Source organism: Rana temporaria, chromosome 7 (assembly GCF_905171775.1).
Source record: "Rana temporaria chromosome 7, aRanTem1.1, whole genome shotgun sequence".
Taxonomy (NCBI): Eukaryota; Metazoa; Chordata; class Amphibia; order Anura; family Ranidae; genus Rana; species Rana temporaria.
The window spans coordinates 64,695,441-64,718,376 of record NC_053495.1 but is presented as its reverse complement, the minus strand read 5'-3'; the positions used below and the strand labels follow the sequence as shown (position 1 = coordinate 64,718,376).

The 22,936-nt window shown below is 39.9% G+C and overlaps 1 protein-coding gene across 1 annotated transcript; it reads right to left on the bottom strand.

Annotated features, from left to right (window-relative positions):
- Positions 1 to 3,811: 3,811 nt before the first annotated feature.
- On the bottom strand, positions 3,812 to 22,464 carry MIEF1 (mitochondrial elongation factor 1). Its single transcript, XM_040359506.1, has 5 exons — positions 22,376 to 22,464; positions 17,537 to 17,686; positions 15,341 to 15,521; positions 9,328 to 9,581; positions 3,812 to 4,941 (listed from the first exon to the last, which is right to left on the bottom strand). Exons 2-5 carry the CDS (start codon positions 17,678 to 17,680, stop codon positions 4,129 to 4,131), a joined length of 1,392 nt encoding a protein of 463 aa, XP_040215440.1. The 5' UTR covers positions 17,681 to 17,686; positions 22,376 to 22,464; the 3' UTR covers positions 3,812 to 4,128.
- Between the last annotated feature and the right edge of the window lie 472 nt (positions 22,465 to 22,936).

The following is a 22,936-nucleotide window of genomic DNA, read 5'->3' as shown; positions in this document are numbered from 1 at the left end:
CTAATTGGCATCTTAGAAGACATGATTCAGTGAAACATGTATTTTTTTTTCCTACGAAAAGTGAATGTATTTTCCACTCTAGGAGAATATTTTAGAAAGCAGCTCATACAACATTTATCATATAATCACTGCAAGTGAATGTTCCTGGTGCTAGTGTTTTAAATTACAGGGAATGCTTCACCTGCAGTAATTTGGTAAACGTCACACTCCCTGCTTTATCAATATGCCCTTAAATGAAAATTGGATCTCTGCTTCAAACTGCTCCATATACAGAAACAAGTACTTACTGATGTAGCATTTCCACATCTAGTAGAACATGAGAGAAGAAAATAAGTGAATAACCTCAGATGATAAAGAGATGAAACAAATCCTCCTACATAAAAGTTTTATGTTTATCTGCGGTCTTCTCTTATTTACAACCCTTCAAAAATGCAAATATGTGATAAAATCCTTATGCATCTGTGAGGAGTACAGAGGAGGGGTGAAGAACTGCAGTTAGAGCTTTTATACACTGTGTGAGAGCTGATTGGAGGAAAGAGACACCACCCCACCCGTGACATAGGCAGAGGAAAACATCTCAGAAGTGACGTATGCTGATGACAGAGGAATGAAGCACAATGGAGAAATGACTCTGAGATTTGGAGAGAGACAAGTAAACACTACAGATATTTGTGCTTAGTTCAAAATGTCTGACTAAGTTTACAACCACTTTAATAGCTACATTTTTTTATCCTAACCATCAGATATTCAAGTAGATGCCCGCCAGCCCCCCCCCCAAAAAATCTCCCATGGTGCAAAGCTGACTCGTCAACTGATAAGTGGAACTAAACCGATCAACATAATGGTTTCCCAAAACACTTACATTCATGGCATGCCTTAATGATAACAGTCACAGTTGCTTGTGCTCTTGACTGAACTGTCCTCCATCAATTGCTGTCATAACTGGTCACATGTACAAGACCATGGCAACTGCAGATCAAACAGGGGCTAAGATGGCAGCTTCTTTGGATGCAAAAAGAATAGAAGGACTTGGCTCCGATTTAAGGTTCAACTGCACTTTCATACTTAGACTTTACCTTTTAGCCCCCCCCCCCCCCCATACCCTAATTTCTTGCCAAATCAGCACACTGGAAGTCTTGCAGCTGGTCCTTATTCTATGTATACATATACATGCAAGAATTAACGGACAAGCCAAAAGAGCTTACAGCTGTGCAGCTTCCGGCAGGGGGCATGGACAGGTGGGTACAAGACCAGAACACACTGGCCAGCACTCTCAGCCATTGGCTGAGCACACTGATAGGGTGCCAATCGACAGACCTTTTTCGTTTTTTTCCCCTTCAGAAGCCATACACGCGGCCTGAATGTCAGGCAGTTTCTATTAAACCAGCTGATACCCCCCGATATTTGGCCGGTGTGTACAGCCCTTTAGTTTCATTAGCCTTTAAAAAGATGTGGTAAGATAGAACTATATTATGGCATGAACTAACACCTGGAGGTTTTCCGCTATGCATTTAAAATATTATAAAACATGAGGCAGAAAATGACTGAAAATATTGATAAAAAAAACTTTCTAAAAGCATTTTTGGACAGAACTCAGCTAATACACTACCGACAGCATTCATACAAACAAGGACAAAAGAACAGATGTTACCCTCAACAAGCAGTCAAACTTCATCAGTTGTTTTTATAAATGCAGATTAGAACATTAAGGCCCCTTTCGCACTACTGCGGCTTCAAAGTCGCACAATTTGGCTGCGATTTTAGGGAATGCCTGTGTAACTTGCATCAAAGTCGGACCAAAGTAGTGTAGGGAATACTTTGAAGTCGGCACGACTTGAAGTCATACCAATATGAATGTAGGGCCGAAACAACTAATCGATTATGAAGTTAATCGATTACAATTTTCATAATCGATTAATCGGCCAGTAACATAATGGGGTTAAAACAAAAATTAGCCCTTTATAGTACAAAAAAGCAAATCGCTACTGTAAATATTACTTTCACTGTCCCACAGTAAAAAAATGAACCCCTCACAGTAGCGATTATTTGCTCTTTTTGTACTTATTTTTATTTTTTTTAACCCCATTATGTTACTAAACATCTCAGGCCGGGGGTCACACCTCTGTTTTTTGGTGCTTTTTGCAGAAACGCACTACAGTTCATTTACATGTTTTCCTATGGGACACGTTCACATCCATGATTTTTTTCAGCTGCTGCGTATTTGGAAAGAGCAAGAACTTTTTAATGCAAAATGGTGCGATTTCGTTTTTTTTGGTTCAATAAACTTCAATGGAGAAGCTGTAGAAAAGCATGTAATGTGTTTTTGTGGCAATTTGTGTTTTGTAACCTACCCAACAAGAAATTGGCCCAAAAAAATGTAAACATTTTTTTTTTTTTTTAAGGCTATTATCCGATTAATCGAAACAATAATCGGCCAACTAATCGGCTGAAAATAATCGTTAGTTGCAGCCCTATATGAATGGTTGTCATTGGAAATCATGGAGAACGACTTGTCGTATGACTTTGCAGTCCCAAGTCGTAGGACAAGTCATACAAGTGTGAAAGGGGCCTAAAGCAGTCAATAGAACGCTTGTTATGGACAACTACACTGTTTTTCTTTACACCGGATTTTATAGAAGAGCCCCAACCATTTAGTATGACTGAATAATATGGATGCATACAAGAGTAAACAACATTTGGCATTTATGTGAGAAGTCCATAAAACACTGAAGTGATGGTCAAGTAGCTTTTCATGAACTTCATAGATAATCAATTATTAAAAAAAAATAAAAAATATCCAAACACAACATTTTTACGATGCGTGTAAAATATCCACAACTGGTGCCTCCATTGCCTGCATCAATTACAGGTATTTATATAGTGCCAACAATTTACTCAGCTCTTTACCTATTGTACATTCAAATCAGGCCCTGCACTTGAGATTAAAAATCGAAGGTCCCCACTCTCAGGCTGGGTTCACACTATACTACATGACAGTAGTACGACTTTCATCCTACTTTGCTCTGCGACATCGATCCTACATCCATCTGACTTTCATGAACAGGATACTACTTTGATTCGACTTTGTGATTGTTTTGATTGGTCAAAGAACAAGTCAGACTATCACAGAGTGAGATAAATTCCTTTTACTGCTGCTGTAATCACAATTTCGGATGTCAAAAGTCAGATGGTAAGGACAAGGGTCCTACTTTGATCCGACTTCAATGATATTCAATGGGCTGAGGTAGGATCAAAGTCGGACCAAAGTAGTACAGGGAGCATTTTCAAAGTCGGACCAGTTAAGACGGCTCCCATAGGGAAACATTGATTTTTCACGCGTCATGCGACACGAGCTCCCAATGTCGGAGCGTTTGTCGTACCAGTGTGAACCCGGCCTCAAGGATACATACACATTCTAGAGCCAAAAATAACCTACCAGAATGTCTTTGACATGTGGGAGGTAACTAGAGTACCTAAAGAAATACACGCAAAACAATTGCAAACTCAATGCAGGTAGTGTCTCAGTTGGTATTCAAACTGCAAGGTAAGCTACTGTGCTGCCCTTCGAAATTTTCTTGTGGAGCTAGGGGTGATGCTAGTATCTTCACCATTCAACAGGACAGAAGCCCGCTTCTCCCAGCTGTGGCTTCTTTACCCAGCTGTTACAAAGCTTCAGGGACACACTAGTGAAATAGTGGTTTGGGGATGGAACCACAGTGGGCAAAATGCAGAAATTCAACACAAAGTGTTGGATGCTTTAGATGCTAGCTAAACATCCACCTCAACAAGAACAAAAACTGGAGTCAATGGAGACACTAATGGGGAATATTTTATATGCAGTTGACAATGATGTATTTGGTTACTTTTTTTTTTGTTACCGGTAATAACAGTGCAGAATTCTGTTTACTATCATGCAACGCTTGAACAAAAGAAACTTCCTACCTGAGAGCAGCAGTGAGCAAACTGAAAAGAGCAAAGCCAAGTTACTAGCAAATAACATATGAAAGTATTTTTGCATTGTGTAATAACAGTAATGTTAGCTGGATTTTTGACGTGTCCTTCAAAGTTTATCAATGTATTAACCCTGTATTGTCTACTCCCCATTACCACCTTCCCCACCACACATTCTCATTCTCCTGTCCTCAGCAGCACCTCTGGCTCTGATAAGGAGCAATAGAGAAAGTAGCCCATCTCATCCACCTCATCTGGTGTGAGTTCTGAAAACAAGTTCACCTTCGGGTCCAAGGCTGAAGGTAATTCTCCTTTTTCTAAGTAGCCAACGGTCTCTCGAAGTGCTTGAAGGAATCGATCTGCTAAAGACCCCTGTGTCCAGTCGTTGTCTGTTTCACAAATATGTAAGAGTATGTTGGTGAGGTGGGAAGCTGTGAGATGGGAAAGAGGCAGATTGTATCGACAGAGGGACTTTAATATTTTTAGGCAGAGGCATCGACATCCTGAATCCTGTTGGTCCCGCCCAATTAATGCAGCAGTTTCTGCTCCACGTTGACTTAATCTCCACATGTTTCCATAACGTTCTAGTCGATGGGATTTAGCAACTGCTAGGTGCTCCCCGAGCACAACTAATGGCAAAAAGTCTATGAAGAGCTTTCTGTCATCCTCATACTGAACTTCCAAGATAAGGCTTTCAGATGGCACTACTGGCCGAATCACATATCCCAACATGCTGCCGATGGCTGGCCAGTTGATTGAACCAGCTACAACTTTCTCAAATGTGGCTATCACCGCCTTTGGACATAGGTAACCCCCTACAACACAACGATCCCAGTAACTGGTCCCACGAGGAAAGTACTCAACGTTTTCTCTACGCAAAAAGCAAAACCCTGGTAAGCTGAGGATAGTCTCTTCTCCAGGGACACATGACCATAAATTATTTTCCACTAAGAGTGGTACTATAAGCTGAATGTGATCTGCTCTCACCACCTGAAATATGAAAAGAGCACAAAGTAAATATTTTAAAGCATGCAAATGGATAGATGTAAACTGCTTAATTTGTCATTTTTAATTTGTGTACAATTCAACCAATATGCTTATAATTAAATTACTGCAATTCAAAACACAGGATTGGCCCCCCTATAATGTGTCTCATATAGGTTGACTGTTTGGGATATACAGAGAGCAAGGAAACAATCTCACTCTCCTCATATTCCTCTTGCTCCCTTACTAAATAATCCAGAATTTTTTCTCTGGAGCTACTCCCACACCTTTTTTGATAATGTGAAAACAAAGGCTTCATACGGATTGGTGACTTTGACCCCTTTCACACTGGAGGCGTTTTTTAGTCGCTAAAGGGCTAAATATAGCGCCTGTAATGTGCATGAAAAATGGCTCCTCTGCAGCCCCAGTGTAAAAGCCTGAGTGCTTTCACACTGGAGCGGTGCGCTTGCAGGACGTTAGAAAAAGTTCTGCAAGCAGAATCTTTGGAGCGGGTTGCAGAACTGCCCGTTAAAATGAATGGCCACCACTGCTGAAGTGCCTGCAAAGCGCTTCAGCAGACGCGCTTTTTAGGCGCATTTAACCCTTTCTTCGGCCGCTAGTGGGGGTTAAAAACGCCCAGCTAGCGGCCGAAAAACGCCACCAAAACTACAGTAAAGTGTCTAGAATACTTAAAAAACAAAACAAACAATCTACAATTACCCTCCTCTGAAGTGTTTCGACACCATCAAATCACATCCTAAGTTCAAACAAGCCACCCAACCATTGTCATTGACGAAAATTTTAAGCTTTCTTATAAAACAATTGGTTTCACAAAGAGCAGTATTTCTATACTATATAATCTTTTAGTGGATCTGACCCATAAAAATCTACAATGGAACAATGGGAGCTCGATCTTAATATAACAGAGGACTTAAAGGGTCACTAAAGGAAAACATTTTTTTTGCTGAAATGACTGTTTACAGGGTATAGAGACATAAAAGTTAACTGATTCCTTTTAAAAATGATTAAAAATAGATTAAATTCTATCATATAATGTGCCTCTAGTTTCACTTTCGGTTTTAAACTGGTTTCATGTTTATGTGAAGTAAGGAGACCCACAGAACAAAAACAAAACAAATCCAGGGCAGTGTTTTGTTTTTAAAATGAATCTGATTGGTTCTGAGGAGTTTTAGACACACAGCTTAGACCACAGTGAGAAGCTCCCATGAGTTTTTTCATAAGGAGCCAGACAAGCAGGAAGTGTGGAGATCACAGCAGAATTACAGCAACTTCAAAGCAAAAACGATGCGGACATGAAACCAGTACTGCAGTAAGGTAAAGGAAGCTATTTAGCTAAAAAAAAAAAATTCCTTTAGTGATCCTTTAACTGAATGGCAGGATAAAACAATTTATATGAAATATCCATTTTAAGATACTGGGACCAGCTTTTTAAAACTACTCTCCCTCTGGACCCGCTCCACTATCATTTGAGCTTGTCGTTCCCTGATATCCCCAAACATGCCCAAAGGCTGATCACCTTTTTTCTCCTGGCAGCAAAAAGGGCTATACCTCTGAGATGGTTGTCCCCTTCCCCACCCACACTTGCACAGGTTTTGCAAATATTGGAAAAATACGCAGGATGGAACACCTGACTGCAACGGTCTATGATACTCTCCCTCAATTTTCCAAAACTTGGGACTTGTGGGATCAGTCGAAGCTTAACCGAAGTGCCATTTCACTACCCCTCCAGTAGTGCAGTACACTTTTAAGCATAGGTTTAGTTAGTCCTGTTAGCCTGCTCTTTTTGTGACTCCATGGTGCTCCCTCCCTTTCCTCCCATTCTTCCTACTTCCCTAGGTGGGTCCTCCTTGGGGCATCCTAGTTCCTCAGTTTGGGTGCCCTGGGACCCCACTGACATTGGATCCAGAGTGCAATAATTCCTTTTATGTGAAATATTGTTTTTGTTTGTACCGCCTGCTCCCTGCCCCCCCCCTTTTTTTTCCCAACCTTCCTGGTCTATACAGTTGAATTATTTTGCTTTTACAAATTTATCTATGGTTTTAACACCTGTTATATACCTTTTCAATTAGCATTCTTATAAGCTGTACTACATGTTTATTTTTTTTAATATATTTTGTTTGTTTTGTTTTTTGATAACATTTAATAAAAATACAATTTATAAAAAATAAAGATACTGGGACCAATTCGGTTTAATTTATACATAAATGATATAATGGCATTCTCCCCAGTTATCTGCACATATTATAATTATACAGGATTTATATAGCGCCAAGAGTTTGTGCAGCGACTTACAACATCAGGGAAGACAGTACAGTTACAATACAATTCAATACAGGAGGGCCCTGCTCGTTAGAGCTTACATAAGTTCTCTGTCCCAACTCGCCTATCTTTCTCTCCCCAGCATTCTTCCCCATCACCTATTTTTCCAAAGAGAATTGCCTAGCTGGCATCCTGCACGCTACTGAGCATGCACTCATTTTGGCGTCACATTGTGGGAGACTAGATGGTGGCAGCTTTGCATTTGTGGAAAATGGCAGCATGCTAGGGGAGATACACTGTAGTCACTTGAGAAAAAACAGTGGAGGAATGTGAAAACAGTAAAATTTGCATCGTGTTCATTTATCATGCGACTCCATCTTTCCACTATTGCTACAGAAAACCTTAATAGGGAATGCGCAAATAAAGAATATAAGATACAGTGGGCGTGCATGAGAAACAAGGCGGATCCCCGTTCTGACAGGGGACAACATTGAGATCTGCTGTTCCTAGTGATCAGGAACAGCGATCTCTGTGTTGTCCTAGTAAGCCCATACAGTTAGAACACACCCAGGGAACACAGTTAACTCCTTGATCGCCCCCTGGTGTTAACCTCTTCCCTGCCAGTGTCATTTATACATTGATCAGTTCATTTTGTTAGCACCGATCACTGTAATAATGTCACTGGTCCCCAAAAAGTGTCACTTGGGGTCAGATTTGTCCACCGCAATGTCGTAGTCCTGCTAAAAATGGCAGATCGCTGCCGCCATTACCAGTATAAAACGATATAAAAAATATAAATTAAAAGTCCATAAACCGATCCCCTATTTTATAGACGCTATAACTTATGCATAAACCAATCAACATACGCTTATTGCAAAAAAAAATGTTACCAAGAAATACATAGAATACATATTGGCCTAAACTGATGAATACATATTTTTTTGGAATATGCATTATAGTAGAAAGTAAAGAATATAGGGCCAGATTCACAAAAGATACGCCGGAGTATCTACTGATACTCCGGCGTATTTTCAAATTTCCCGCGTCGTTAATTTGTAATTCACAAACAAGATACGACGGCTTTTGGCTAAGATCCGACAGGCTTACGGCTTCGTACGCCTTTGGATCTTAGGCTGCAATACTTCGGCCGCTGCTGGGTGGAGTTCGCGTCGTTTTCCAGCGTTGGGTATGCAAACTAGCTTTTACTGCGATCCACGAAGCTACTCGCGTGCGTTACGTCGTTTTTTCCCCGTCGCAAAGTTAAGCTATCTTTTTCATGGCTTAACTTTACACAAGCCATGTTAAAGTATGGCCATCGTTCCCGCGTCAAATAAAAAAAAAAAAAATTCGGCGTAAGTACGTTACGCACGTCGCCTTTCACAAACACGTCGGGGCGCCGTAATTTCGCGCAAAGCACGTCGGGAAATTTACTAACGGAGCATGCGCAGAACGTTCGGCGCGGGAGCGCGCCCAATTTAAAAATGGTACACGCCACATTTGAATTAGGCGGGCTTGCACCGGACGTCTTTACGTTACACCGCCGCAAGTTTACAGGTAAGTGCTTTGTGAATCAGGCACTTACGCTGAAAACTTGCGGCGGTGTAACGTAAAGACGATACGTTACGCCGCCGCGATTCTTTCTGAATCTGGCCCATAGCTTTTTTCCCCCCCAAAGGTCTTCTTTTGTTTATAGCGCAAAATACCAAAACTAAAGTCTTACTTTTACATTTGTCTTTTACAATCACGCAAAGAAGTTTGACACAATGGCTTCATCTAGCACCTACAAACTAATAGAAATGGCTAGGGTTGGAATACGCTTTGCACATTACTGCCAGTTTGTAGTGAAGCCTGGGATGCGGTGAACCTACTAATGCCCTGAGGGCATATTGTTACTTGGAGCAGCTGCCAGGGCACAGCAAAAATGCTGGGAAGAACTATAAAATATCCATTCTGCAGCTTAGATGTTTAATACTTGCTTCAGTGCAAACTGATAAATGTAACCTGTAGGTTATAAAGTCTAAAAGGTTAACATGGGTTCAAAAACAGCGTTTCAGAATAGCAATAACTATTTTGACTGCATAAATGAAAATTAAGCAAATCCAAGAATGTTACCTGCAGATCATCATACAGGCTTCCGCTAAGGTGCATGTCTTTCAATGGCATGTCTGGAAACTTGTTGTGGATAAAGTTGCGCAGTTCAGCACAGATGTCTATCGCAGCTTGCTTAGCACAGCTCTGCTCTGCAGGTGGAATAGCAACATGTTTCTTGTAATAGCTGAATAGCTTCTCCTGAAGAGAAAGCTTCAACCGTGTTTTTTTCATATCTGACTGGGACTTGCGACCAGGGGGTTTGGGGCGAAAAGACTCTGAAAAATAAAATGTAAAAAATCAGAACAGGATTAGTAAATGGATATATATATAAAAAAAAAAAATTCTATGAACATTTAATCTGGAGTAAAACAGGAACCAAAGAGTAAGGGACACATTTTAAAATACAATGGAGTATTAGGAGGTAGCCATTTTGCAAATATTCTCAGGATACTAGAGTGAAAACCAGTCCTAAAGATATGATTTGTTTCAGCTCAGCTCTCTGTATAATAGAGGACTTTGGCTCCCCCTGCTGCATTATTTTGTTGCCAACTGTATTACTCATCCTTGCTTTTATCATGAACTTTATACAGAGCACAGGGGGTGTTGGTGCCAATATATATATATATATATATATATATATATATATATATATATATATATATATATTATATATATATATATATATATATTATATATATATATATACACCCCCCCCATTAGTAGTAGTAATAACAACAACAACAACACAGTGGTGTGCATTTCTGCTTTAGTGAAAGGCTATAGCACCGACAACCTTTTCTTAGGCATTTTTTATATCTTTGGATACCAAGAGTATCCTACTGTTTACATAATTGTAGGATATGTAGGGACATAACCTATAATAGGAAAAGCTGTTTCCCCCATGCATGCCAAAGATAAAGTATAATAGTCAAAAACTACATAAAACTTAAAAATAAAAAAAAATAAAAAACACAACACACACACACAAAATCTGTAGTGAAAAGAAAGAAAAATGCAGGCTGTCATTGTTGGGCTACTGAAAATGCTAAGTTGATTGTCTGTGGCTTCAATACTCTAGATTAGGGGTCTCAAACTGGCGGCCCTCCAGCTGTTGCAGAACTACAAGTCCCATCATGCCTCTGCCTATGGGAGTCACGCTTGTAACTGTCAGACTTGCAATACGTCAAGGGAATTGTACTTCTGCAACAGCTAGAGGGCCGCCAGTTTGAGACCCCTGTTCTAGATCAATAGTCTCCAAACTGCGGCCTGGGGGCCAGATGTGGCCCTTTGCTTGCTTTAATCCGGCCCTTGGGGCACTATGTTTCTCCTACTGACAGCAACAATGGGGCATAGTTTCACCTACTGACACCAACAATAGGGCCCAATGACGCCAACAAAGGGGCCCAATGTCATCAATGATGGGTCACAATTCTTCCCAATGACACCAATGATGGGGCACAATTCCTTATGACGACACCAATGATAGGGGACAATTCCTCACAAGGATACCAACAATAGGACACAGTTTTTCACAATGACACCAGCAAAGGGACCCAATGATGGGGAACAATTACCCCCACTGAAACAAACAATGGGGCGTTAATTCTTCCCATTGACCACTGTCCGGCCCTCGTAAACTCTGAAGGACAGTAAACTGGCCCTTTGCTTAGAAATTTAGATCATTAAAAGTAGTTGTAAAAAGAGAATATATATATATATATATATATATATATATATATATATATATATATATATATATATATATTATTATTATTTTTTTCAGTTAAAATAATTAGTTTTGCACAGATGCAAAATGCTCTGATGTCCGGAAATTTGCAGTGCAATTTGAACCCATACAAAATGAATGGGTACAAATCGCACTGCAAAGTGATTTGAAAAAGGAATGAGGTGCGATGCCTGTCCGAATCGCATGCGGTTTCCCGTACCACTCCTGTGTGAACCCAGGCTTGTCAGAGATTTCAGTATGGGTTCACACAGGAGCGGTGCGCAAAACCGCTTGCCATTCGGACAGTAATAGTACTGCATTCCTGTTTAAATTGCAAGCGATTTGAGCCCATTCATTTTGTATGGGCTCAAATCGATCCGCAAAAGGTATCAGCACTTGGTACCTGCAGGCACCAAACCCAAAATATTGGTACTCGCTGGTTAAATACACACACAAATATTTATTTGATCCCCTGCAGATTTTGTAAGTTTGTCCATGTCCATATATATATATATATATATATATAAAAAAGGGGGGGGGGTCTATAAATTGTTATCATAGGTGCATTTTAAATGATAGAGACAGAATATCAACCAAAATCCAAATACATGATACAAATATTATAAATTGAGTTGCAGTTCAGTGAGTAAAATAAGTATTTATTTGATCCCCTACCAACCAACAATAATTCTGGCTCCCACAGACTGGCTACAGTATGTGCTCATGTGGTACACTGATAACTTCTGTCCACAGAATCTTTTATTTAAACCCATAACCATAATGGGCAAGACCAAAGAGCTTTCAAAGGACATCAGGGACAAGATTGTAGACCTACACAAGGCTGGGATGGGGTAAAAGACCAGCAGCAAGAAGCTTGGTGAGAAGGAGACAATTTGCAAATGAAAGAAGAAAAAAAAAAAAAAAAAAACCCAATCGCCCTCGGTCTGGTACATGTGGTAAGGATGATCATGAGAAAAGTGAAGGGATCAGCCCATAACTACACAGAAGACGCTTGTGAATGATCTCAAGGCAGTTGGGACCAGTCACCAAACAAACCATTGGTGACACAATACACCGCCATAGGTGGAAATCCTGCAGCGCCCGCAAGGTACCCCTCCTCAAGAACGTACAGGCCCATCTGAAGTTTGCCAATGAACATCTAAACGATTCAGAGAAGGATTGGGAGAAAGTGCTGTGGTCAGAAGATACCAAAATTGAGACTCTTGCATTAACTCAACTCGCCATGCTTGGAAGAAGAAAAATGCAGACTATGACCCCAAGAACACCATCCCTAGTCAAGCAGGTGTAGACATTATGCTTTGGGATGGTTTCTCTGCTAAACTTAAAGGCCGAACTTGCTGCATTGAGGGGCCAATAGACAGGGCCATGTATTGTAAAATCTTGGACGAGAACCATCATCCTTTAGCCAGAACACTGAACATAAGTCTTCCAGCATGACAATGAACCAAAACATACCACCAAGACAACAAAAGTGTGGCTCAAGAAGAAGCACATAAGGTCTTCAGACCTTAATCCTATAGAAGTAAATAAAAAAAAAGCTGCGCTAGTAATATTATATGTATATAGAAGTGACCTGTATATAAAAAATGAAGCCGTGACCCCGTGACAAATAATAAACTTATAATCTGACACTCTCAATATATGAACAGAGAGTGATTATGCCGACATATATAAATGTGTAGTGAACCAATATCAAATAGATTCATTTAAAGTCCAAATATAGAAAATTTAATTTGTGAATAGATTCACATAAAGAAGTGTTCGAACTTCAGTCTCCAAGTGAAAAGAAATCCACAGCATCCAGAAACGTGAGGATAGAAAAGCACCTCCACCTTAGTAACACACTGCCTCTTACCTGCTAAAAACGATCTTATCACAGGAGATCACAATCGGATATAGGCTGGTTAGCTTCCACAGGAGTCTCCACCAGGAACAGCATCAGTGTATTGTAGCCTCATTAATGCATTTTGCGAGATGCGCCATATAAAGAAAAAGCTTGCATAGTGTAAAATCCAAGGTACATTTATTTAAAAACTAAAAATGCGCACATACAATTTAATCCAGTGCTGTATGCATAAAATTATCGAGCCGGTCGGCTCCTCGATCTGTCTGCCCGTGTCTTCCGGGTCCAGCTAATGACGCAGTGACGTCAGAACGTCACTTGCCCAACGTTTCGTCACGGGATTCACTTGGAGACTGAAGTTCAAACACTTTTGGACTTTATGTGAATCTATTCACTAATTCAATTTTCTATATTTGGACTTTAAATATTGGTTCACTACACACATTTATATATGTCGGCATAATCACTCTGTTCATATATTGAGAGTGTCATATTATAAGTTTATTATTATATATGTGTTCATTTTTTATATACAGGTCACTTCTATATACATATAATATTACTAGCGTAGCTTTTTTTATTTCCTTATGTTGTTTGTGTAGTATAACACTTATAGTTGCTTGATACCCACTGAATGAGCGCAATATTTTTTCTACCTAATCCTATAGAAAATTTATGGAGGGAGCTGAAACTTTGAGTTGCCAAGAAACCTTAAGAATTTAGAGAAGATCTGTAAAGAAGAGTGAACCAAAATCCCTCCTGAGATGTGTGAAAATCTGGTAACCAACTACTTCTTACCTCTGCGCTTGCCAACAAGGGTTTTTCCACCAAGTACCAAGTCATGTTTTGCTTTAGGATCAAATACTTATTTTACTCACTGAACTGTAACTCAAAATTATAACATTTGTATATATTTTTTTCTGGAGTTTTGATTGATATCATGTAAAATACACCTATGATAAAAATGATAGACCCTTCATTTGTTTGTAAGTGGGCAAACTTACAAAATCTGCAGGGGATCAAATAATTGTTTTCACCACTGTGTGTATATATTTTTTCTCTCCAATATTTATACTTAAAGTGGAGTTCCACCCATTTAAAACTCAGCAGCTACAAAAATTGTAGCTGCTATCTTTTAATATTCAGAAACTCGCCTGTCCCATGGTCCAGCGATGCGGCGCAGGCATTGTTACTGTGGACGTCCGGCTGTGGCAATGCGTGCTGTGATTGGATGGACAATTTTTTGGGAACTGTGACATGTCCCAGAAGATTGCTGGGAGGGAGGGGGGGAGATTTGACCTTCCTTCCGGCGCGAGGGAGGAAGTGGGTGCTGGGTGCCCGTAAAAACAGGGTACCCACTCCTCCCCCCCCAAAAAATGACATGCCAAATGTGGCATGTCAGGGTGTCACCTACACTTAAAGCGGAAGTTCAATTTTTGGGTGGAACTCCGCTTTAACTCCTAAATTACCCTCCATTTCTCAAAGCCTTCTCCAGATTTCCAAATTAGTTCTTGCTGCTGCTGTGGTCTGACTTGCTATTACAGGGTGGCTATGTTTGTTCTCCATGTTCTCACTGTATGTAGGAATGAGCCACCCTCTTTTGCTTGCTTCTGAGATGGACTAGGGACTGTACACTATGGAAATTGTAATGTGCATAGCCACAGAGTATATATGACCAATGAACGTGCACTACTCATTTTGAACAAACTGAAAAGGAAATAGAAGATGCTCAGAAAATCATGGAGGATGTTACAAGGAGGCAGAAAAACACAGTAAGAAACAAATTTCATAAAAATGGATTTCAGGGCCCTCAAGTAGAGAATGTGTAGGGATATCAGTTAGTGTCACTTTAATACATGGACATAAGGAAACTAAACAGCCACGATACTACAAACTATAAAACAAAACATGTGGACATTCATTACAAAGGGCTTTTTTTTACGTTAAATCTAGTTTTCTTGATTGTTCAGTTACTCTTAGAAGTGCTATGTGACTCACACATCACTGCATTATCAATACATCAGAGATCTTTGCATATCTGAGTTATGGGCTCAAGGCAGCGAAATAGGTATTCCTCTCCGTTCCCGATCACCTAGTTTTCAGGTGTTTATCCAAAAGGGCCTCATAATTCCTTAGGAATAAATGACAGCATAATTTGTTTGTTGATCAACAAAGATCATCATCTTTTCATAGTGCTGTAATGGTAGTTTGCATCTTTGTGTATTATACAAGAAAGAGAACATAATGGCAAACATCATCAATTATTTTTCTATACAGTAGTCCATGTGGAAATGGCAAGATACATCAAACAAAAGATGGTAAAAATCTACAAATGGTCCATTATAAAATTGCATTTTGCTGCCTAATTATTTTTTCAAAGCTGGTTAGCTATACAAACTGTTCTATTTGTCAATCAGCCTGAAGCCAAGTAAAGAAGCCTTTACCTGGTTCGAAAACTGAACTGTCTGTTGGTAGGGTCTGCAGACTGCGACTCACGGACGTCTTCATGTCTTGGTTCAACAGTCGTGTAGATGAGCCCAACCAGTTTGGTTCTTCCCAGCTCCTTTTACCAGACTGACTGGAACGTGAAGGACTGGCAGGAGCACTGACAGCACGATCATACATCTAAACAAAACAGGGATACAAAGTTAATAGGGATACTGAGGACATAGAAGCATGCATTATCTGAGCAGCTATTTTATTAATAATGCATTAGAACCTCTGATGCTGGAATCAAAATGAACTATTGTAATCTTTCCATAGATTCTCATTATTTATATTTTGTTTCAACATAAACCTGTACTGTATAAATATTGGATAAGGGGGACTGCAAGTCAGCTGGCAATCAGTATCGCTCTTGTGTATATTTATATAAATATATATATATATATATATATACACACACACACACAAACACACGCGCGCGAATAAAAAATCTTAAAATTAAGAATGCTTTCAATAATTTTTTAACAATTAACAAAATTGAAAGAAAACAGAAGAGAAATCCAAATCAAATCAATATTTGATGTGACCACCCTTTGGCTTTAAAACAGCATCCATTTTTCTAGGTACATTTGCACACAGTTTTTGATGGAACTCAGGATTAAATACATCTGGATAAAACAAACACTGTGTGTCTTCATTTCAGGCTGCAAAGCAACAAAATGTGAATTTAATGGGGGCAATTCTTTTCTATACCTGTCTACATATATATATATTTTGGCTCTAAGGTCCCCGAACCAAAGAGCCAAATAGGGGAATTGGGGCCAAAGTTGGACTATCACGGTACTGATGACAGAGGTGTAGAGTATGAAAAAGAACAGGTAAGTAATAAAAAAAACATATTTTATTGAATACAATGTCAATAGGGATACAGAATTAAAAAACAAAAAGACCAGTGTAGTGATCCCCAGAGAGGGGGGAGGAACAATGGGTTGAAAGTCATATTGAGCATCTTGACTAGTTTCGCGGCTTCTGCCGCTTCATCAGAAGAGGGTCTACAATTAAAATGACGAAACGTCAAACAATTAAATATTACACAATTACACAACTATACCTGTCTATATTACTGTTTAAAAGTTTTAGGCGGGTATGAAGAAATGCTGTAAAGTAAAAATGTTTTAGAAAAAAAAAAAAAAAGGCTAAAATAAAAGCAAATCACCAACATCATTTTCTGGCCGTAACGCAACAAAATGCGATTTAAATTTTCTATACCGTGTGTGTGTGTATATATATATATATATATATATATATATATATATATATATATATATATATATAGGCTTGGAATAACCACTAGCATAATGAGTCTACTTAAAAACGTGCCATTTTTAAAATGCTGCCCAAGTACTGCAAGGATGATTTTGAAACCGTGAGTACGGGGCAAAAAAATAAAATAAAGGCATACTGTAGCTTGCGCTACTATGCTTAATTTAATGCTAGAATGTTGTCATTGAGGGTGAACCACCGCTTTAACAATGCTGCTCTCCAAAGGGGCCTGCTGTGCTCCTTCATCCAGATTTGGAGCACTCTGAGGCCTTGTACACACGATCAGACATGTCCGATGAAAACGGTCCGCGGACCGTTGTCATCGGACATGTCTGCTGGCAGATTTTGGTCTGATGTGTGTACAGACCAAAATCCCCACGGACATGACCCGGCCACGTGCGCGACCCAGGAAGTTCAATGCTTCCACGCATGCTTCGAATCACTTTGACGCATGAGCGGGATTTCGGCCCAGTGGACATGGCCGATGAGTCGTACTAACCATCGGACATGTCCGACGGACAGGCTTCCAGCGGACATGTTTCTTAGCATGCTAAGAAACTTTTGTCCACTGGAAACCTGTCCGCTAGGCCGGAAAACTGTCCGGTCGGCCCTACACACGGTCGAACATGTCCACGGAAACTGGTCCGCGGACCAGTTTCAGCGGACATGTTCGGTCGTGTGTACGAGGCCTATTACAGGAGGTTGCTGGCCAGATCACCTAGCGAAAACAGAAGGCAAAAAGACTAAAAAAATAAATAAAAACTATTGCAGCCACCACATCTAACATTGCCAAGCTGCAATATATTACTTTTTTGGATTGGGGTTTAATATCCATTTAAATACCAATAAGGTGAACAATGAACTCAACATACTCGCTTCACTGCAAGAGTAGCTATCCCTAGCATCGCAGCTCCTCCCACTCCAAGAACCAGACGGGCATTGGATAAGACAAAGTCTATGGCAGTCCCAATGCCGTTGTCATCTTTCTTGCCTTTCTTCTCACCAGCTCCTGCCATGATGTCCTGTAGAAGAACAAATTAAAAATGTAACACAGGAAGCACATCTATGCTGACGAATAAATTATTTTAAATCATTTTAAGTAATAAAACTAATTACCAAGGAGACATGAATGAATGAGTTTGCTTTGAATATTAAAAATGAATTAAATAGCGTTTATGGTGCTCAGGAGGAGTCTAGTTATGCTTTACAGCAAGTTGTTTTACTTCCCCTCTATCAAGGTTTGTGTAACATCCATACTGAAACCAACAATGATTCAAGTTGGGAGGTAATCATTTCACAAATAGTATAACAACCCCAAGTATATATAATAAATTGTGCTCTGGATTATGACAGTCGTTCTGTACCAATAGCAGCTTAAGAGCCAGTTCACACCAGCCAGCACATATTGTGCACTGTATAAAATGCAATGGGTTGTTATCCTTTTTTCTTTTTACTTTATTGAAATGACCCAAACAACATTTAAAATGTATGCACTGCATCGAAACATGCTGTGCAAGAATGAAGCATGTCCTACTATTTTACAGCACACACCAAAATAGCACGTTTAAACTAAAGCAATAGGACATAGAGAAATTTGTCTTAGCCATGTGTTGGAACTGCGTTAGGCAAAGCAATCTAATGAAGGGTTAGATTGATAAAATGTATGCAAAACCAAAAGGTTTTTTACTTTTAAAATAAATAGGAGTAGGGGATGTACAAGACCCATGCCAACTTATTTTTCCTGTCAATGTGATCCCCCTTTACTGCCTGTCCCAGAGGTACAGCAGGAAGTAAAATCAAATCTCTCCAAAGTGATGGGAAGTTACCTTAGACAGTTGTCACTAGAAAAAATGCCCAATCATTTCCCATTTCTTTCTAAACTAAAGGAGAGCGGTTACCAGGACTAATGGAGAGGGTGCATCTCCTCAATAGGGAGACAGCACAGAAATCTTGGTTTTAAAACGTCAATACTCTTTAGCTAAAACAAAAACCTTTGGCCTTACACACAATTTAAATACCGAAAAAGCGGTAGCTACATTTTTTTGCTAAGGCAAAATCTTGGTATGTTGGTATTATGTGTGGGAGTTGTGTATACAGTTAACTGTAGTAACCGTAACATTTACAGACTCTAATAACTTAGGGGTTGTGTCTTGCATCAGAAATGAGAGCGTATTACAGCAAAGACGCAGAATGATTGCATGTGTCAAGTGAAAAAAAGTGATGAGAGGAAGAGAAAGTGCTCCATACGAAGCATAAACAAAAAATGAATGTTTAGAAAGAAGATCATCATTGCTTTTCATATGGAGGAGGAGAGGGGGGAGGGGGGAGGAGCTCAAAGCGAGGCTTGGAGCGCAGATGGTAGAAGGGCGAGGATGGATGAGGTCACTGGTAAGCGACGCGTTTCCTGAGCATGCGCGCTGCGGGTGACATGCACTCCTTTTTCAAGCTCTTGAGTCTTTCCACAGCGGCCAGCTTCCCACAACAGCGGTGTGTTAGAGTAAGCACAGCCCTTCTCCCATAGGACTGGATTGTCAACTGATGACCTCACCCACCTTGCTGGGACTTATCTATGCCTGTTTTTGACTTCTGAAATGTGAGTTGCCAATTTTAAGTGTATTAAACTTGTCCTATATCTGCACCCAAAGGCGCCTCTCTCCTTGCGTTTTCCCAGTGTCACTGGAACATTGTTTCTGTTTCCATATGAGCAGCCCTGCATGTTGGGCCCTCCACCACCATCCCTTATGATCCCTAGACTTTTTATAAAAAGATTTATGGACTTTTATTACCCCTTTACATACTGCCATGTGTGTGTGTGTGTGTGTGTGTGTGTGTGTGTGTGTGTGTGTGTGTGTGTGTGTGTGTGTGTGTGTGTGTGTGTGTGTGTGTATATATATATATATATATATATATATATATATATATATATATATATATATTTTTTTTTACAGTGCTGAATCAAGATTTGGCTTAGGTAGGTAAGAGTGGGGGAGCTGCACACAGAAGGTTGTTTTACCCTAAGGCCCCTTTCACATTGAGGCGTGGAGCCGCGGTGACGGTATAGCCGCGCTATTTGTAGCGCCGCTATACCGTCGTATTTACCGCGATATTCGGGCGCTAGCGGTGAGGTTTTAACCCCCGCTAGCGGCCGAAAAAGGGTTAATACTGCCGGTATTACCGCGGTTTCTCATTGATTTCAATGGGAGGGCACGGTATAGGAGCGGTAAACACACCGCTCCTATACCACTCCAAAGATGTGGCTAGCAGGACTTTTGGAGCGTTCCCGCTACCGCACCGCTTCAGTGTGAAAGCCTTCGGGCTTTCACATTGAAGCCTGCAGGGCATGATTTTTCATGCGGTATAGCAGCGCTATTTTTAGCGATGTACCGCATGAAAAACGCCTCAATGTGAAAGGGGCCTTATGCAGAGAATACATTAAGGTAAGAAAAGCAGAGAATAAGGTAAGAGAATTGAGGTAAGAAAAACCTTCTCCCTTTAGAAGCACTTTACGCTGGTTTTTACATGTAAATAGCAAGGATGGATGGGACACAAACCGTGGAGTAGAGAAAAAGAACAGTTGTTGCACATTTTTTGTTAGTCTATATAGAAACAGCATAGAGAGTAGCGTTTTGTCAAGCCAGAAAAATTTCTAATGTGTTCAGGACAAGAACTAAAGCTTGTTTCAGGAAGATAAGAGATACAAGCATTAAATGAAAACAAGCAGGAATGACTGAATGAGAGGCCCAAAGGAGGTGGAAGGGTAAGATAACTAGACAGTAAGCATGATGGAATGTCTGTACCCAGCCCTGATAAAATACCATTAGTCCTCAGAATGTGGGTTGCCCGATTTGATCACCATATGTCATTGTGGATATCCAAAATAAATCACAATAAAACTAAAAGTTTAACAAAAATGTAAATTTCGTTTGTCCTATGTAAAATCCATAAAAAAAAATTAAGATATTTGATCTTTTGTGAACTTTTTGGAGGAAGAGTTTGTTGATCATATTCTTGAACATAGAAATATATATAACAGCTGTGAAGTTTGTGGATTGTAATGAAAGGGCAGATGTTGAGATTCAGAGATGACAGAAAACACTGCATATCCTGTGCATATCCTGTTCCAGAGGCATCGGAAGTCAGCAGGTATTTACAATTTGAATGCAACAGAAACTTTATTTATGAATATAACATTATGATAAACAATCTTGCTATGGCCATGTTTCACATTGTATACAGAATGAAACAAAAGCACCAAATCCTGAAAAAGTAAAAGTGATACTATAATGTGTTTTTACTCCACTGGTACACTGAGCATTCCTAAGAAAAGATGCAAACTGCATAAATACTGACACTTCCATCCCACTTGCAAAAATGAAAGCGTATCTATAGCAAAAACATTTTTCCAGTTAGAATGGAGCAAGAAAAGTTAGTATCCTTTTTTCCTGCTTCCTGGGGCTCTGTTATAGGGATTCTCCTCACTTTCTGATTTGGTGAAAGTTTTACCAGACAGGAAGTGTGGAAGAATCTGAAACAGGGAAGCAGACAATACTTAAATACTAAAAGATGTTCCAGAATTACCGTACTTAACTTAAAAAAAAAAAAAAAATTACTTTGGTATTACCGTTGGAGAGTTTTCTTCACTTCTTGTCTGGTGAAATATGTTACCAAAACAGGAAGTGAGGGGGAAATCTCTGATCAATCTCTGTACAGCAGTGCAAGCGCGCGTGCCCGCCGTGTCACTGAGGTGCCGATTCGCATGCCTGGCGGCTGCGATGTCCTCCAAGTACCCGCGATCGGCCGTTACACAGCCAAGGACGTGGATCTGTGTGTGTCAACACACAGATCCACTTCCTGTCAGGGAGACGAGAACGATGCTGTGTCCCTTGTACATAGGGACACAGATCAGTCACCTTCCCCCAGTCAGTGCCCTCCCCCCACAAAAAGAATCACTCCTAGGGAACACATTTAACCCCTTCCTCGCCCCCTAGTGTTAACCCCTTCCCTGCCAGTCACATTTAAACAGTAATCAGTGCATTTTTATAGCACCGATTACTGTATAAATGTGAATGGTCCCAAAAATGTGTCAAAAGTGTCCACCATAATGTCGCAGTCCCAATAAAAATAAATAAAATAAAAAAACATTACTAGTAAAAAAAAAAAAAATATATATAATAAAAAAAAATTCATAGTTCTGTCCCCTATTTTGTAGGCGCTATAACCTTTGTTATACACTATACACTTATTGCGTTTTTTTTTACCAAAAATATGTAGAAGAATACGTATCGGCCTAAACTAAGAAAAACAAATTGGGATATTTATTACAGCAAAAAGTAAAAAATATTGGGTTTTCAAAATTGTCGCTCTTTTTTTGTTTATAACGCAAAAAATATAAAAAAGTAGAGATGATCAAATACCACCAAAAGAAAGTGCTATTTGTGGGAAAAAAAGGACTGAGCCATGCCGCACGACCGCGCAATTGTCAGTTAAAGCGACACAGTGCCGAAAGCTGAAATTTTGTCTGGGCAGGAAGGGGGTATATGTGCCCAGTAAGCAAGTGGTTAAAACTAGAAAAAAAATATGATGCTATAGATACACTTTAGCATGCTTCAAGCATAATCATTTGGTCAGAGTATCATGAATGTATCACCAAATAATATAAACACAGTGGCAGTGATCACAACGCTTTGTCATTTATCAAACAGGTGTTTTACCTTTTGTTGAAGAAAGCAGCTGATGGATGAAGAGCACCCTTCACACTAGCCCCCCTAGCTTGGTCTGGAGGAAAAACTGTCCTTTTGCCAATTGCTTCTCTCTGTCCTCCAGATTTGAGAGAATCCGATTCTTCCTAAATTCTTGACGAATGTAAAATGAGTAGTAGTCACGGTCGGTAAACTGGAGTTTTCGTCCCTCTCGCAGAAGGGAACGGTACAGCTTTAGGACTGCCTCCCGGGACCAGCCTGCCATGGCAGGTGTGAAGAGAAAAGAGCTGGTCCTGCCAGTCTGCAGACAAAAACAGAAGTGTTAGAAGTGTTTCATGAATGACATATTGGAGAGTATAATGTGAATCTCCTTCTGCAAATGCTAGCCCATGTATTAATCCCATACCTTTTGTCCTTTAACTGAAGCAGAAATATTCACCATGTTTCCCAAAGGTTTCCTTACTCGTAACTAACGAACGCTAATAAGAACTTTAAGCCCCCATTCACACAAGTGGTTTTCCGATTTTTTCCTCATGTCCAGCACGATTCTGCACGAATCCCATGCTTTCTTAT

What these genes read in the sequence shown, in the direction of transcription:
- MIEF1 (XM_040359506.1), bottom strand. Translation starts at nt 17,680, where the DNA reads ATGGCAGGAGCTGGTGAGAAGAAAGGCAAGAAAGATGACAACGGCATT. An exon ending in CAGTTCAGTTTTCGAACCAG is followed by an intron (nt 9,582 to 15,340) that starts GTAAAGGCTTCT and finishes TTTATTTTTCAG; the next exon opens with AGTCTTTTCGCCCCAAACCC. An exon ending in GCCTGTATGATGATCTGCAG is followed by an intron (nt 4,942 to 9,327) that starts GTAACATTCTTG and finishes TTCATATTTCAG; the next exon opens with GTGGTGAGAGCAGATCACAT.